This window comes from Melopsittacus undulatus, chromosome 6 (genome assembly GCF_012275295.1).
Source record: "Melopsittacus undulatus isolate bMelUnd1 chromosome 6, bMelUnd1.mat.Z, whole genome shotgun sequence".
Lineage (NCBI taxonomy): Eukaryota > Metazoa > Chordata > Aves > Psittaciformes > Psittaculidae > Melopsittacus > Melopsittacus undulatus.
Genome location: NC_047532.1, coordinates 46,472,965 through 46,491,223, shown reverse-complemented (window position 1 = coordinate 46,491,223; position 18,259 = coordinate 46,472,965). Strand labels below are relative to the sequence as shown.

The following is an 18,259-nucleotide window of genomic DNA, read 5'->3' as shown; positions in this document are numbered from 1 at the left end:
CTGCACATTTTTCTTGTTTATAAGGTAACAGACTTGAGATCAGCTGCTTTCTAGAATCATAACCTAAGTATGTCCCAATTCTGGCTTCGTCTATTCCAAGTGCACGTTCAGCAACAGGTACAAGATATGATCCCCCCAATAAAAAGAGACCAGAGAATATAAAAGAGTTAACTGAGGTCTGAATGTGGGATTTACAGTGCAGATACCTTCATCCATGTCTTTGGAAAACCTGTTGAGAATTCGCCCAGTGGGTGTAGTGTCAAAGAATTTCATGGGGCTACGCAGAATCCGTCGGAAGAGCTCATCATGGAGCCTTGAGGATGCTCTAAGAGTTCCCTAACAATGCAGAAAACATTGCAGCATTATGGAAGATGTTTGCTTTTCCATCACTGGACCTCCCTGGGCACCAAAACACTCTGCTCATTTTCTTTCTCCAACCATAAGGGGTTTTTTCCTTGCATTCTGTGCTTCCAACTAGTGGGAGGAAGCTATTTCTTTTTTTATTATTTATTATTTATTATTCTTATTATTTACTATATTATTTGTTATTAATTTGGGCAGAAGTTTAACAGAAAGCATGGTGCAGCCCCAAGAATTGACTTATGGAAACCTCACACAGTCTGTGATCTGACTTCCTCTGGTTCAAAAGTCAATCTTGGGAGGTGACCAAAAGAATCACTGTGACAGCAATATGTGGAAGGAGAAAGAAGGGATGTCATGAGGATAAGAAAAATAAGAGCATTGACACATACCTTTACAAAGACAACACCACGAACAGCCTTCAGGATCAACATAACTGCCATAGACAGTGCATAGATGCCAGCATAGTAATGCATGTGAGGGTTATCTTTCATACTGTTGCTTACAACAGTATCATTTCCCAAAGTCACAGTAGTGTTCTGCAGAAAATTCAAGGTTTCAGTGAATAACTAAGACAAGGATTAAGCATGTACACATTACATGTGCTAAAACTTTAGTCTTGTGTCCCCTCACACTGTATTTGATATTTCTTTAAATAAAAGTACGTCAGTGGTCTTAGAATACTTCAGAAAGATTCCCTTAGCAGAGATTGCTGACTTGCAGCTTTGTAGCCCTTGGCCTTTTTTTCCTGCAATATATTTGAAAAAAATTCCACTATACCTACTTCACCTGATTCCTAATCCCTCATTTCATGCTTCTTTCTTGTGGTCTTCTGAACAATGTTGGATACTTTCATACCACCACTCCTTGAATACACTGCATAGTCTTATCCAACACAGTTGTTATTTTCTACCAGTATGCAGTAAATTTTTTACTGTCAGACACTTCTTTTTATTATTATTTATGTTTAAGGACCTTATTGCTTATTTTAATATTGTTGGCCATCTGCAATTCATTATTTCTTCTCTGAGGTTAGTAGCTTGTTTCCCCTTCTACTGCCTCCAAAAAATTCTTGCAGTTATATCTGAATCTTTAAAAGCAACAAGACTTGCAATCAAAGCCCCTAGAGTGGGAAAAGTCCCAAACACACAAAGAGAGTAGAAAAGCTATTTATCTTACCCCACTGCCTTGCTTGATCCAGAAACTAAGCCACCAATTGCTAAAAGCTGTACTGCCCACATTCAGCACAAAGAGTGTCATGATGACAAGGAAAGCAAAAGGACCTCCAGCTGCCTGAATGTAGACACCATAAACAGACCAGGGGACAGAGCCTTTGCCTTTCTCTTCCAGCTGGACCAACTGGCCTGTGAAACAAAAGAGGAGGAAGAAAAAGGATTGAGGAAAAGCAAGCTGTTCCATGAAACTTCTGTAAATTCGCGAACATATGCAAAACTACAGTCATTTTCAGACTGCAGAGTACTTTCAGAAACACAGACATTACTTAATACATAGAACTGAATTATTCAAACTGTTATTCAAAAAGTCACATTTCACCTGCAGAATTATTCACATCATGGTATGTTTGAAAAAGCTTCCTCAGCACAGACTTAAAACACTAGGCTGGTATCAGACTCTCTATTGCTTTTTAAGCACTGCTTAAAGTTCAAAATTAACGTTAAACACAGGGAACCATAGAATAAATGTCAGACCTTCTAATTCTTCATACATAAATGCTGTGTCCTGGCTAAGACTCCATGAGTTCCAGGCCATACACATTGCCCTCTTAGGACAGAAAGGAGAGGTGGGCCAAGAAACAGGGTATTACAACTCCTTTGTGCTGATGCTCTGACAAGCAGCAGCCTGACTGAACTTAAACATTGTTCAGGCACACATATTTAATGAATGTTCTCTGGCCGCTGTCCATATCCTATCATCCATATTGAGTGGCCATGACTTCAAAAGCTTTCAAAACCAGAGAGGTATATTCATAATATATTTTTGAAAGCAAGTATTTTGAGCATATTGGTGTATAAAATAATTACAGACAGAAATGTGATTACATAGTTACCCTCTTCCTTCTTTACAATTTTCTCTTTCTTCACAGACCCTGTTTTGGTATTTTTATCCTGGGGTCTTTTCAATGAACTGTTTGTGTTCTTCTTTATATTAATCTGCAGAAAAACAATGACATTAAACACACCAAAGTACTTTGCTTTGACATTTTCATATCTGAACCCAAGCTTTTTACATGCTGCTGCCTAAAGACAAAAGCTTTCAATAGTTTAGCATTCATAACACAGAGGATATTAACTTTGCTGTTATTATAGATGATTGCCAACTCTAGTGTATTAAATTCTCTCCCTCTCTTAATCAGAACTGCTACCAGTCTGTGCTAGTAGCATGCAAGGTTAATTTCCAGAATCAGTGACACTATGAGCCTACAACAGAGAAGAATGAGAGAAAGATACAATCCCCTGTCCCTTTTAAAAATAACTCATAATGTTATTAACAGGCTTTTTTGCCCCAAACACTCTAGTGTTTAACTCAGGAAAGCTCTCATGAAACATCTGTAAAGATGAAGTCAGGTCAACTTGGTCTTTCAGAAGTTGAATGTCCAAACACTAAACTGCACTTATTGTTCTAAACCCAGCCATTTTCCCACAAATGGAAGTTATGACCTGTCCAGAAACAGTCTACATTAATTGAAAACACCTACATACCATCCTCAGGGTCATCTTCCCACACTTGATGTGAGAAGAAACATCTTTACAGAGAGACAGCAAAAATCAGCCAAGCATGCAGACTGGAGAAGTTCATGTTAACTATCATTACATTAATTTTAAAAAGGCAGAACTATCATCTTCATGCCTCAAGATACACAGAGTAATGCATTATATTCTATTACTTCTTTCACTGGCATCTCCCAGGAAAATATTTCACCAAGCACCTTCTATATCTCTGTATTTATCACAACGCCACCTTTCCAAAAACTTCATTTTTTTAAATGTCTGCAATTTGTAAATAAGGAGCCTCTCATCTCTCCAAACTGCTGATGTACTTCTTAATCTCTCCTCACTAAGAGAAAATACACACAAGACTTAGAGAAGTAAATCATCGTCAAATACAAGGCAGCAAAGTTGCTTACTCCAAAGAATAACTTCAGGAAACAAGCAGGAGAAAGGTGGAAAAAAATAGGTTTCTGATAATTTCAATGCATGTCCTACTGAGTGGCTCTTGTTATTGCCTAGATTTACATTTTTTTCCACCAACTATAATACTGGAGCACAAGCTCACATTTACAGTCATTGTTTCATAACACAACACCAAGCAACAACCAACTCCCCCTCACGCCCAGCAAAGCATTTTTCATTTCATTTACAAAACGCCGTCACACCTAACTTTTGACAAACTGTGTCGCTTTTGCTGTGTCTCAGTCACACCCATGTGAAAAACAGGTAACAAACCAGTAAGAATTTTTTCAGACAAAAATTTTCCAGGTCTGTGCTAATTTGGAGATAAATTAAGAAGTGAGGTGTACAATAAAAGAGACAGGCTTCCTGCTTTGAGCATCACCACAGGAGATGATACATTACTTTCATGTTCAACTCATGAGTTCATCAGCAGAGTCCTTCTACTATGCATTCCCTAAACATGAACCATGACTGCAAATACAAAGTGCTAATGCAGCAGATTGTTCTATAGGAAATGAATGTGTGAAGCCATTTTCCTGTCTTCCAACTATGTCATTTGGTTCATCTCAGGCAAGTCAACATCCAGAGCACCTCAAAATAAACAAGTACCTCAATATGGGGTGTTTCTCCCAGCTGTAGGTTATTAAAAATAGTTGCATAGTCCCCATTTAAATTCATCAGTTCCTCATGACTTCCTCGCTCAGTAATGCAGCCTTCTTTCATGAAGATCACTTCATCACAGTCAACAAGATACTGGAGAAAATGGCAGTGAGAACAAGCCTTTATCATTACATCTGACCATCACACTCCCACACAATCCTTTTCAGTAATTTATAGTCATCTGTGTACAACACAGCTCTTCTTCTGTAACAGACTTCTAATATTCAAAGGTCCTGCATCAATTAGAGCACCAAGATTACTCTCACCCTACACAAATGAAGCTTTTATGTTGTATCAAAGCCAATCTGTTATGGATGACACAGTTCAGGATACTTAAACATTGCAAATACTGATATAACCAAGTATCAATATTTCTATGCACAGAAGATGGGGGGGGACAGGGAATCTCAGATTACATGAATTCCAATTTACTGGTACCAACTCTGTTTTCTGATGTAACGAAGCTTTGAGGCAAGTTAGCAAAAGTGGGTTTTTCTTTAGCCAAATACTACCAGTCCCAACCGGACACCAAGCAGCACTGGTATCAAAGAATTAGATCATGCTCCAGGCATATTTGCAAGCCTAGTGTGTAAACAATGCATCCTATAGGCAGACAGGATTGTGCTGTAACAGTTCAGGGCACAGAAATTTCTAGTATGAAGACAACTGACTAAACAACATTTCAAGAAAGTCAAAGAAAAAGTGAGAGGTATAATACCTGAAGCTGATGAGTGATGAAAAGGACAGTCTTTGACTTCAGGTGCTTCTTTATTGCACTGTTAAAAATGTGATTTCCAACATGAGCATCTAAGGCACTAAGGGGGTCATCAAGGATGTAAATGTCCCTGTCACTGTACAGGGCTCGAGCCAGACTGATTCTCTGACGCTGTCCTCCACTCAGGTTAGCCCCTCGTTCACCAATCTGTACAGACACACACCTGTTATTTTGTTTCTACAGCACCATGCAACACAGATACCCAGAGTTCAAGAGGTGACTGGGATAAAGCAGCCCGTAAGATTTTTATTTATGTATGTATACATGCACACTCCCCTATAATATTATATATTGGTTTAATACTATATATATTTCACTTTAGGTGTCCACTTCTTAATGAAATGTGTTACACATTTGAACTCACAGTTAGTTTGCTGGAGATGTGGCAGTATTTTACTTATTTAACTTTTTTTGTATTAACAAATCCATGCTTTTTTTTCCCTTAGCTATTTTAAATCAAGTTCAAATAGGTCCTGTTAAGGCATGTACATTTACAACTCAAAAACTCTCAAACATCAACATCCAAGGCAAAAACATGGCACAACTCTCAACAGCCAATGGCCTGCACTTATAAGTTCAGCTCAAGATAGTACATTCAGCTTACATGCATACCAGACCAATGCTCCCCTCACTCCTGTCTACTCTGTCAAACCAAAACTGCTTTCTCTATCTACTAATTACTTTACTATAAGCAAAATTTATACCTCTGTCAGGTCCCCATTTGGAAGTATGGCTAGGTCAGGCCTTAGACAGCAACCATTCAACACCATATTGTATCTAAAGAACAAATAGATAAATAGTAAGAACACTGGTTTTTACTAGCTAGTACAGCACTATCTCACTTTCTATATGGATAGCAAGCATACCAGCAGCCTAAAACAAATGACCTCCCTTGGATTCCTGGGGGAATTGCAGATAATAATTAATCAACTACCCAGTAGAAAAGAAGCTGAGGGTGTTCAGCTTGGAGAAAAGGAGGCACAGGGGGTACCTTCTCACTCTCCAACTACCTGAAAGGAGGTTGTGGCAACGTAGGTGTCAGTCTGTTCTCCCAGATACAAGCAATAGGACAAGAGGAATTAACCGAATGTTGCCCCAGCAAAGGTTTAGATTGGGCATTAGGAAAAATTTCTTCATCAGAAGGATTGTCAAGCACTGGTACAGGCTGCCCAGGAAAGAGGTTAAGTCACCATCCCTGAAAGTATTTAAAAGACATGGGGATGTGGCACTGAGACACGGTTTAGTGGTAGACTTGGCAGTGCTTGGTTAATGGTTGTACTTGATGTTAAAGACCTTTTCCAACATCAATGATTCTATGAAGTATTGTGAAGGTAAGGATGCAATTTCTTTCCAGGCCACAGGAAAGGCCTGGCTGGGGAAGAGCCATGGAAGATGCTAATACATTGCAAGCAGCAGTTGTATTTAAAGAAAGACCAGGACAGCAACAGCAAATGATGCTGTAAGTGCTACTCCACAACAGCTGCTAAAAACAGAGGTCAGACAATACTCGAGCATGAGGTACAACCTTCATTGCAAATGAGCAATAACAGACATGCTGACAGCCATAGAGACCACATGCAGGAGAGACAGGTTCTTAAATGAGACTTAAAGGAGTCTTAAAAACAGACTTTAAAAGGATACACAGGCTTTAACAGCAGTATATTCTGCATTAAATTTTCTCACATTTGAGCCAAGAATTACTAAGCTTTCATGAAAATCAGCAAACAGTTCTGACAAACCTTTCTTCATCATATTCCTTGCCAAAAAGAATGTTGTCCCGAAGTGTAGCATTGAGAATCCAGGCCTGCTGGGCCACATATGCAAACATTCCACTTACTGCAATGCTACCCTCCAACAGAGTCATCTGAAATTAAAGATAAAACTGTGAAATTACACTATTCCATGTTTAGAATAGACTTTCTTCTACAGACAAATAAGTGAAATAAGAGGAAAGAGAAGAACAGAAGTAGTCAAAACAGGAATTCTTACCTGTCCTAAAATGGCTGAGATAAGTGAAGTTTTTCCACTCCCCACACTGCCACAAATTCCAACAAGTTTTCCCTAGACAGAGAAGAAAATAATTTATGGTACTCATTCCTCACATATGCCACCCTTTTCAGAATTTGGACTACCTTTTGTACCTCTGAGGGGACAGCTGGACATTAATGACAGCTAAAAAGTGACATAACAGACAAAAAAAACAAGACAGTATTTTAACTCTCAAACAATAAAGGGTAAATACAATCCCACAATGGACTAAAACCACATCAGCTCTACAGGTAAAAATTAATGTATTTTAAGATCAGCTTCACTTTGACTGAGCCTGATACAGGCCCATAAAATGCTGCACTCAACCAGAGGCACTAAGGCCTGGCTGACCAGAATGCACCAAGATGCTTTTGAGAGTGGTATGGGAAAATATAAAGATGGGAAAGACTGAAAGAAAAGCAGAACTTAAGATATATGGGTCCAGTAAAGCTCCTTGCCTATGAGATACATTTTACCAAGGAACACATACCAAGAAAAGGCTAGAGTCCAGTCACTCTGAAGCATTTCTCTGAAATAAAATGGATGGGTTGATACCCACATTAAACAATTAATCAATCAAAAGTATTTTTGATCCTTTTGTGTAAAAAATGTAAAGCAGACAAAAAGGGTATATAGCTACTTGTATATATATATAAAAAAAACCAATGGTATGCAGCCGCAGAATACACTGCTGTATTCTCTCTTTGCCTCCTCTCATTTACAAGCTTCTGACAGAAGAACAGCCTTTACATTTTCAAGTAACTGCATACTCCTTTTTCATGGCTATTTTTTAAACTATAGCATCCTCCTCAAAATTTAAAATATAGGGGTTTTAATAGCTTAAAATAGTTTAAACTATCTCTCTATTCATATAACTACTGAATGCAATTTAACCATAAATACCCTGATAAGTGCATGGAACCTATTACTACAACATCCAACTGCCAAACTGCAAAACTTTGGTATTTGTAGATGTAATGTATTAAATTCAAGGCTTTTTCTTTGACATTTTACATGCTTTTACCCATCTTAGAATAAGGACTGCAACCACTTTTAAATTTGTAAAAATCTGTTTACTTCTACTGTACAAATATTCTCTAGGAAAAAAAAATGGTATGTTCTTCAATGAAAAGCGCTGTTAGACTCCATTAGAACACCTAATCACCTAACTGTTCACCCAGAACATAGCTGAAGCCCTGCCAAATTATCAAATGGCTGCAGGAACACATCACCTACCAGTACTCCACTGATAACTCTGTCACCCTGCTGATTCTTTAAAGTAAATGGTTCATGTACTGTAGAGAGAGCTACAAAGAACAAACCCATAGGATCTGAAAGCTATACAACCTGCAGTTGTTTCATAGGCTGCTGGTAAAGATCTAGTCTGCTAAAATGGCACAGCTGTTTACAGCAAGATCAGACTGCATCCTGGATACTGCAGTTGCCATGGATATTACAGGAGTGCACAAAAGTAATGTGCTCCATTTCATGCAAAAATACACAGCTCTCTCTTCCAATGGACTGCTAAAAATGAGGCCTTTTGAAAGCTCAGATTCCTCGTTTCTTCTCTTACCTTTTCTATCTCCAAGTCAATGTTGTACAGAGTCCTCTGAAGTCGAAGGTTAATTAGGTGGATAATTTTGTTCTCTTCTTCGGGGCTAGGATGGTCATCACTGTCCACTAGAAGATGGCCCTTCTGCTCTGCCAGCACAGCTTGCTGTCCCTCGTTCTGTAGCTTCATTTTCTCTTTCTTGCCCTTGGTGACTTTCTTGTCTTTTTTCACTTTGGGGGTCAACTTTGGTGAGCTCTGGACGCTGGCATGGGAGAACTCCCAAGCCAAGGTAGCATTTTTCACCTCTATCGCGGTGTGAGGATTGGCTGGTTTTTTCTTTATCATATGAACCTCTTCCATTAGAAATAAACTCTGATAGGAGTTGTGAGAGAGGTGTAAAGATGAGACACCTGATCAAGACTGGGAGACAAGCCTATGGCACACTCACGCAGCAAAACACATCAGGCTATACAGTAGGAGGAAGCTGAAGAGCAAAAGGTAGCTCATTAGTGTAAACTAACTCCAGGCCTGCTAAGGTGGCCGGGGCATTCCTGGATGTGGTGGAAACACTTTGACACACAGAATTTTACAGAACCGCAATACTCTCAATGTGGTACAAGAGGGGCTTATTCTTTTAACACTGTTTGCAACTGCAGCTCTGTAACTTCCAGATTAAAGCCATGAGTAAAATACATCAGTTGGTAAGGAGAGGTCACTTTGGGGGAAAGTGACTGACTTCTCCTACACACCAACTCATTACAGAAGGAGCCAGAATGATGGAGATAGAACGACTTTTAACTTCAGCCTTTATCCTTCAACTTTTCTGCTAGGAAAAAGTCATCCCACACAAATTTAGCTGACCTACCTATTGTAGGTTGCTTGACAGTAAGTAGTAAGCCATTAAGTTCATTGTATCACGTTTTCCACCACATCCATCAGTATTTACAATCAACACAAATAAGGAAGATATTTTTACACAGTTTAATAACAAGATTAAAAAAGTGTTTTCCACTTGCATAATTTATGTTTTGAACTAAGAAAAGCCTTTTGTGAAGACTTCTCAATTCTCGGCCTTATTCTTGCAATTGCTATGCCCAAATCACACATTCGCAAAAAAAACTTATACTCATGTACAGAGCCAAGAAGTCAATTACATTCTTACTGCGATGTTAAGAGTATCCCCGCCTTTTGTTACACACCATGCACAGATTACAATTTTTACAGTCAAACTGGGAGATATTACAGTTTCCCTTCTTCTCTTCTCCTCCCCCCGAACTTCCTTCAATGCATTTGTATTTAAAAAAGCCTGATTTGGCATAACCCAGATGATAAAACAAAAATGTTCAAAAGCAATGGTATTTCAAAACCTTTCTGAAGATCCCAATCTCCTCACACCCATATCGTTTCATGAATGCATTACAGAGGAGCCACCTATCTGTCAATGCTTGTGGAATCCTGTTTTGAAATTTCTGCAATGTCTTCGAGGGAGAAGCCAAAATAAAGGCCTGTCCTCCGAATTCATATTGAAGTACACACAACATAGTCACTCCACAGGGACTGAAGGATAAGATTGCTTATATACAGGTTTTAATTTTCTGCCATAGATTCTGTTTTGTCAGATAGCAACTGCGATCTATTCAGAGTGGAGTTTCAGTCACTTTAATCTGGTCTGGAAACACAAAACCTCAGTTTTTCATGATAACAAACAAAACTTTATTAGTTTGTGCAAAGCTCCCTACATAATGCTTGGCATTTCCAAAAGGAATTTCACTAGCAAAACACAAAATTTCACTGGAGACATGTTGCACTGTCTTTTCGTGCAGATGATCTTAAAAGGAAGTGTAAAAATTACTATATTGAGAGCCATTTGATCTTGCATTCTTTCTCCTACAGTGGTTAACACAAAAATCCTAAAATCATTAAATATTTTCCTTCCCTCAGTGACATAATTTTAAACTTCTAATATTTCTTCACTAGATTTGTATCCGCTTTGCAGAATCAAATAATGTGGAGTACTAAGTGTAGAGAAAACAAACACAGCCTTCCAAATCTTCCCTTAACTTCTATTACACACATAGAACACTCCACACAGTTAAAATTGCAAGCCAAATGACTGCTTACCTTAAATCTGTCAACAGAAACAGATGCCTCAGACAGAGACTTCACTGAGAAAGGTGTTACTTTTAGAGCAAAAGTCATTGAATTAAAGACAGTGACCACTGTGAATGCCTAAAAATGAGACAAGAAAGAGAATCACATTTGGATGCAATATACTAACAACTCCAACCTTCTAAAAAGTGAAAGGTCACAGAAGCAACCCAAACCCATGGAAAAGGACCACAGTCCAAGAACAACCATTTAAATTTTCAATATATTCTCAAACAGCAGAGAACAGCAGATCTACCCAACTCTTTCTCCTGTGCTTTGTAACAGACCAAGAGCGACATCTTCCATATTCGGGTTTGGAAGTCTTTTGAAAGCAGCAGCTAGCAAATTCTGCACTAGCCTATTACTTGAGAAGACCCAAGTTCAAATCTTTTGCAAGACATTTGTGCTGTTTGCATCCAAGCACACTGTAAATCAGAAACCTCCAGTAACCCAAATGCCATGAATAGCAAACATGAGTGGTCATTTAACTTCAGTTCCAAACCTCTTCCAGGAAGTCAGGACTGAAACAGCACTGAGAAGTTTTTGTGCAAAGTATCAAACTGCATTTGTTGCTGTCACACTCATCAGCTGTTCATTTTTGTGAGAAAAGCTACAGTCTGGCCTCACAAGCACAGCCACAAAGCAAAGAACATGATGAAGAGAAATGGTCTGTAGCAATATTGTAAAGAATATTTTCAACACTGCAAGCAGGTTACCTGAGCTGCTGTAAGATCGTAGCCAAGGATCATGTGGACAGAAAAGGTCACCACACTGGCAATGACTACAACTATGGGAGCCACACCCACAGTGATACTCTGGAAGTAGCCCGCACGCTCCAAGATTTTACGTTCTTCCTCACGAATTTCTAGAAATATATATTTACATTTGAAGTATGATTTGGAGAGTACATACACAACAGACACTACTATAGCACTATAAACACCGAGTAAGAAGAAGCTACACTTCAGCACTTAGGTATCGCATTATGTACCGTCTCATCTAAAGACCACAGTTACAGAGGAGCAAACTATAATGGTGCGTAAACCTCCAAGAGGCTAGATACTTAAATTTAAAAATGGAACAGCCAGCACATTTATGAAATTATAAAAAAAAAAATAAAAATTGAAAAATTAAGTTTAGTGCCAAGCAACAATCATATTTATACTAGAAGGTGAAACTTTAGAAGCTGGTCTGTTTGCCCAAACCATCCTGCATAACAAATAGGAAGCCTCAAGGATGAAAGTGTTGTTCTTACATTGTATATACGTCAACATCTATGGTATTAAGCAAGGAGACACCAGGCTATTAAGCTATGGGGTGCCTGCCCAAAAAGAAACATTTACAGATTGTATGAACTCACTTTGAACATTCTGTGAAAACGGTTTGACCCAGGCATACATTTTAATGAACTTAATGTAATTAAGGACTTCATTCATTTTCTGCACACGCTCATCTGTTGTTGATACACATTTTCGTCTGAAATAAGCTGTGAGGCGTGAAACAAACATCTGAAACAAAAGGCAACATCATGCAACATTAATGGCAACTCAGACAGAGCAAGTATGCTCAACTCATCCTAATTACCAGAGAAGGCCAATTCTGAACGTGAAAAAGGGATTCAAGGATGGGGCAAAGGAACTATTGTTCTAACATAAAAGTCAGGCTGGAAATACTATTCATATTCTCCCACCCCATCTGCACTGAGCACTGGATTCATGATAAATTGAAACAAAACCAAAACTTGTGAAAATAAAAGTGTGTGCTTTTACCAACATTGAATACTACCAGGTCTGTTGAAAGTTTCTGAAGCACAAAGACTATAAAAACATTAACTGAAAGACACACCATGCTGATCCTCATAGCAAATGAATAGTAGAACCCATTTTACCCAGCCTTTTAATCTGGTTCCTTAAGGCAAAAGAGCAAGCTGGACTCTGCCAGTCAGATCAACTTCTACTGTATGCCAATGCTATGAAGGGGGTAAAACAGTTTTAGCATTTTTACTAAACCAATCTAAAAGTAAGCAGCCATTCACATGTTTCTAAGGTTTTGCTACTCTTATATTCCTGGTCTGAAACTCAAAACCAACAAGCTAATTTTGGAAGTTTTCAGCTCCTTGCCCTTCTCCATACTTCTGTAATCTTTTTGAATCACCATCAATACAGAAGGACTGCTGAAAAGCACTGAGAAAGATGACCAAACTCAGCTCTCCATTCCCCTCTTATAAAGTATTATTCCCATTATTTTAATTCTCACTGCTGGCCAGATAAAACGGACCAAAGTGGACCTCACAACATTCAGCCTCTACACTTTATACAATTGTATAATTTTAATAATGAATACATTTGATACATCTTGAGCAGCCTTACACAACATCTTACAGGCAAGAATATTTTGGCTTAAACTAGGCTGTTCCAGTGTTCACCAAAAGTAAAGGCAGGATTAATCAAGAACATACTCCCCCAGACGCAGTGCTTTTCAACACCATTTGTTGAAGAGCGATGTGCTCACGCAACACTGAACTCCTGTACACAAGCTGGAGGACTTGTGTCTTTCCAACCTTTACCACAAGCACCTCAGCATTTTGCAATTTGATTCAGCTGTGCATCTGTACATCTCAGTCAGATCTATGAGGTTTCCTATCTCCACTTTTTAATTCGAGCTTCCTGTTTCCAAATTTCTGCTTCACATATCTTCAGAAACACCTTCAACGATACCTTTGATGACATGCAGCACCATAAATGGGCTAAATCTAGCACATTTCAACACCTCCTATTCAGAATTATAGATATGTCTGACCTAATAAAAATGAAGCAAGTGTTACTTCTTTGCAACTCACCATTGCTGGGTAGAAAAGGATGAAAACAGCAGAGCCCAAGAAGCCTGTTGGACCCAGAATAATCACATTATAAACCATTCCTAAGATGGCCACAATAGGGCCCCCAGCCAACAAACTGCCAACTGCTGCAGCTTCAAACATCCTTTGACCATCATTGGAACACACATTTATGAGCTGAAAAATACACATAACAGATCATTTAGATTTAAGGCACAGCTCATTCTCAAAAGAATATACCACATACCCCTTTTCACACTGCAGTTTCCAAAATGACACTACAGCTTACCTCTCCAAGAGACTTCTCCTTGATATTCTTCAGTTTAAGAATTTTCTTAAATGCCATTGTCAAGACAGCTCCACGCAGTCTAACCCCCGTGCGATAATTCAAAGCCCAGGTTAGTGCAAGGGACCAGGATCGCACCACTTCCGTCATAAAGATGCCAAAAACTAAGAACAAGCTGTACTGCAGGTTGGACTCATTCTGTTGGGTATACTCCAGAAGATGTTTCACAACAAACGCCTACAGGAAGAAATGCAAGCTTGCATGAACACCCCATCATTCCAAAAGACCATGCAACAACTTTATGTTAAGTTAGAAATAAGTAGGCTACTTTGCTTTTAGAAGAGCCATTTGAAATAGAAAGCATCTTCTTTCTAGAAGTAAAAGGTGTCAATACAAGTACTGTAATACAAAGCCTTGCTGAGAGCCAAGCACTGAGTCAAATTTAGTAAGTAAATAGTTTAATTTGGAATCATATTCCTCGCAGCACGCTTCTAATCCTCCATGTCTTCTAACTTAACATAAATCTGTCTGTCAGCTGAAAGCAACGCATTATCATATAGAAGAGTCTTAAAATATAGTCACTACTTATACATCTGCGGACATTAAGAAACATTCCTTTACGTGACATTAAGACCTTTCTTATTTTATCTTTGGCTTGCTTCAAACGTGCTTATTTGATAAAAAGGAACAATGTACCTACAGTTGTAGAGGGGAAGAGTGAGAAGGACATTTGCAAAACATTCCTGGAAATAAACATCAGCAGTTTAATAGTAAAGAAAAAAACAAGCAGAAAGCACAAGGTACGCAATGCCACAAATCATTAGGGATGGGGAAGAAAAAAAAAAGGGAAAAAAAAATTAACTATTTGATCCCTCCCCATACCCTCTCCCCCCAAAAACATAAACACTTTACCTCAGGAATCATATTTCAAACACCACCTGCAGAAAGAAGACAGCCCCCAGAACCACCGATTCCCACCTCCAGCTCTTTGTGGTCCAACAGCACAACAACACATCATACAATTCAATCACCAGCAATGCTAATTAAATACTATTGACTGCGAAACAATAGGCTTTTATTTGAAATGAAGTGTCATCTTAAATGGTAACATCTCAAAAATACTGTACAACAGGTAGAGCATTGTATAAACATACAATCTGCACATACAGGATAATTATAAAGGACTAACATCTAACAGTCTTAGCCTCTAACATACGCTAGATTTGAAGCTACACACAAATTATAAAGATACAAAAACAGAATAGTATTTGTTCATGAAGTCCAAAAGAAGTCAAACTTGCAGGTGCCAACAAGAGAAGGCTTCTGAGGCTGCACAAATTCTGAAATCTGGTTTAAAAAGTATCCTACAATAAGGCTCCACAGACAGCAAAATATTTCCTAGAGAGCTTTTCAACAAATGACACTTTAAAATACTGGTGCTTTTGATATGCTAGTACAAAGCAGAAAGTTACCTTTGCCTTCAATAAAAAGCAACAAAAAAAATCTGAAACCAAAGAAAATATTTGAGAAGCCTTTCACATAATAGTCCATAGGAGTCCTCTTGGCTAGACCAGGTTTTGCAAATAAGAGTTCTGTATAGGTTGAAGAGAGGAAAAAAACCAAAACCCCACTATTTCAAGCAAAGGTATTGATTAGCTATAGCCCAGCACCAAATAACAGAAAAAAAATGGAGATCAAATTCATCTGTTCTGAGGAAAGTAATTCTGCACATCAGAACCAAGGAAACATGCTGTAAATAATTTTGCTCTTTCTTTTTCACAGCTGTGAATTAAAGCCAGATGTCCACCAGGTTCTAGAATGGCCAGAGAAAATTTACATACCAATCCCTGAACAAATGTGAGGAGCTCACATTCACAGAACTATCGCATTTCAACTTTCTCCTTAATTGGATTTAGTTTTACATCATGTGTTTGGACCACAACTGCATACAGTTGGTTTGTAGTTACTAAGGAGATTACTGACTTCTTTTTCCAGTATTCAATCCAACATATGCAACCGAGTCACTGAGCAACTGGGGTAAAAATCCCCCTTTTTCATCACGAGCTGTAACTCAGCATGGTCGCAGAGCATTTTCTCGCACACCACAGCATTGCTGAAAGTCTCCAAGAGAGGATGCATAAAGATAGCAGATGTTTCCTGGGGTCTCATTCCTCCCAATACTTTTTTAGTGCAATCTTTCAGCACTATGTTATAGATTCAGCATCTCCCGTGATGAAATGGAGACCAGCTTACATTATACCCCCATTTTTTTTTTCCGGAAGAAAGAAAAGAGGAAACAGCAGATTAAAGAATCTTGAAAAGGGAGGGGAAAAAGTCACACATAATTAACATTTGCATCTGAACACATACTATTTGAAATCAAACTCGTTTAACAACAAGAACCCAGCATAAAGATATTTACAGAACAATAAAGTTACAGTACAAAACTAAAACTCAAGCTAATGGGAAAAAAGGAACTCCTGTGACTATTACTGTAGTAGTTGGTACTAGCTGCTTGGCTGTCTTAAGCATTCCCATTGAATAAACATTACCTTACCTTTGCTCTTGGCGTTGGCTCTGCCCAGCAGGACTGTCTCATTCTGACGCAGAAAACAGCCATCCTGAAAATTCTGAAGAACAGCTTCTGTCACTGGTCCCACTGCAGTGCCGGCATCCCTGCTGCAGCCAGCATGCGACAGCATGGGGCAGGCTGCAACTGGAGCCAACTGGGAAATTGGGAAACTTACCTCCAATAGCTTACCACTCCCCCCTCCAATAACTGACAAAACTGTCAAGCTGTACTCCACTAAGATAACAAGTTTCCCCATCTCCCAAACAGGAAGAATAGCTCTGAACGGGTACATTGTTCAGACCTGAAGTTAAACTAATTACGTTTAGTAATCAAAAAACTTCTTTACTCCTCAACCCAAACTCGAAAGTTTAGGTAGCTGATCAAATGACAGCAAATAATCACTGGAGATAAATAGTATCTCACCTATTCTAGCACATTCTGATAGTTATTACAAGGCATTCTGACACATGCAGCTGTCTCACCAGGTTACGGGTTTGGATATTGTGCCAGATGCAGAATCTACCAAAATAAATAAAAAATAAAATAAAAAATAAAAAAGGACCCTTGAAGGATCTATCCATTATAAAAAAAAACCCCAAACACACAGGAAGTCTGCCACAACTCCTTTCCACTTATAACCATCACAATGTTCATTAGCAAAGCAGCAAAGCCACAGCTGTTGGCTGGCACTTTAAGGTCACAGACTTTCAATTAAGATTTCTGAAGTTCAATAGCATTTAACTCCATTTTTATAGTTTTCACCAATACAGAAGCAAGTCAAGTGCTTTTCCCCGATCTCCCTTTTCAGGTGACTGAAAGGGTGTAACAATACAAGAAGCACTGATACTTCTGAGGAGACAGCACAGGCATACCTATGAGGCATGCCATTTTTAAAAACAGGGAGGAGGGATGGTAAAGACTTTTTCGTGCCAAATGATGGAACCAAAAGGGAATTGTTCTTCATTCAGAGAAATTAACAAGGTTCCCTGTAAATGGGCAAATGTCTACAGATAATTTTAAACTACCCAAAATCAAGCATCAATTGCCATGGTAGCCCCCAGCCTAACCAAGTAGGTTGTTTTGCTCCTTCCCCTCCTGCTCTCTCTTGCTCAGCAATCAGCTGAGACAAATTGAGAAAACTACACTACAGAAATTAGGGGCAACCCTGCTGCAAGTTCTTTTCTAAAGATAAAAGCAGCTACTAAAGCCCTGCAGTGAAACAATGACAGAAGCTCTTCTTGGGGAAAGCTAGTGCTGTTAAAACCTTAATCATGATTTGTGTTAATTATCAAAGTACATTCATATCTATTTCATAATCCAAGGTACTACAAGTTATTACCAATAAAACAATACCACAGAAACATTTATTGTCATTCATGTTACATGAAACAAGGCAAACTTTAAAAAGTCTTTAAAAGCAGAACATTTTGATAAGACATTTAAAAGCAGGAAAACATTTTAAAAATACATTTCACCTAACAGTGCACCCAAGTGTACTTACCCAAGAAATGAACCTTCAGCTTACCAGCACACTGAAACATGTACTACTAGCAGTAATACTGCTCCTAATCCTCAAGGGAAATGTGTAGAGAATAAATTTAGTCAAGATTTCAACTATAAATCTGCACAGCACGTGCAACAAACAGGTGACAAAAAATGGTGTGAATGTCAAGTCCCATATGTTGTTATCTTCAGTATGACTCACAGCAAACAGCAGCAGCTCCTAGAGGCAGTAACATGCTCTAACACTTCTTCTGTCTGACCATCTCTGCAGGATCAGTAAAGACTATACCCATAGACTTCTTGAGAACTGCTCACATCAGTTTTAAGTAGTGCTCTAATACAAAAGTT

General features: G+C 38.6%; 1 protein-coding gene across 4 annotated transcripts in view; it reads right to left on the bottom strand.

Annotated features, from left to right (window-relative positions):
* Window positions 1-18,259, bottom strand: part of ABCC5 (ATP binding cassette subfamily C member 5) — a 50,356-nt gene that overhangs the window by 15,803 nt on the left and 16,294 nt on the right. For 2 of the 4 annotated variants that reach the window (XM_031043048.2, XM_005142287.4), the window contains exons 6-20: window positions 13,840-14,073; window positions 13,554-13,727; window positions 12,075-12,222; window positions 11,431-11,579; window positions 10,688-10,795; window positions 8,588-8,938; window positions 6,976-7,047; window positions 6,726-6,850; window positions 5,691-5,763; window positions 4,930-5,133; window positions 4,161-4,304; window positions 2,429-2,531; window positions 1,540-1,724; window positions 753-899; window positions 207-336 (exon numbers count right to left, since the gene is read on the bottom strand). In XM_031043048.2, the coding sequence (XP_030898908.1) occupies window positions 207-336; window positions 753-899; window positions 1,540-1,724; window positions 2,429-2,531; window positions 4,161-4,304; window positions 4,930-5,133; window positions 5,691-5,763; window positions 6,726-6,850; window positions 6,976-7,047; window positions 8,588-8,938; window positions 10,688-10,795; window positions 11,431-11,579; window positions 12,075-12,222; window positions 13,554-13,727; window positions 13,840-14,073 (2,347 nt within the window). Of the gene's footprint in view, window positions 1-206; window positions 337-752; window positions 900-1,539; window positions 1,725-2,428; window positions 2,532-4,160; window positions 4,305-4,929; window positions 5,134-5,690; window positions 5,764-6,725; window positions 6,851-6,975; window positions 7,048-8,587; window positions 8,939-10,687; window positions 10,796-11,430; window positions 11,580-12,074; window positions 12,223-13,553; window positions 13,728-13,839; window positions 14,074-14,532; window positions 14,676-14,884; window positions 16,467-18,259 lie in introns of those variants that run through there. The other 2 variants (XM_031043050.2, XM_031043051.2) reach the window with 2 other exon arrangements.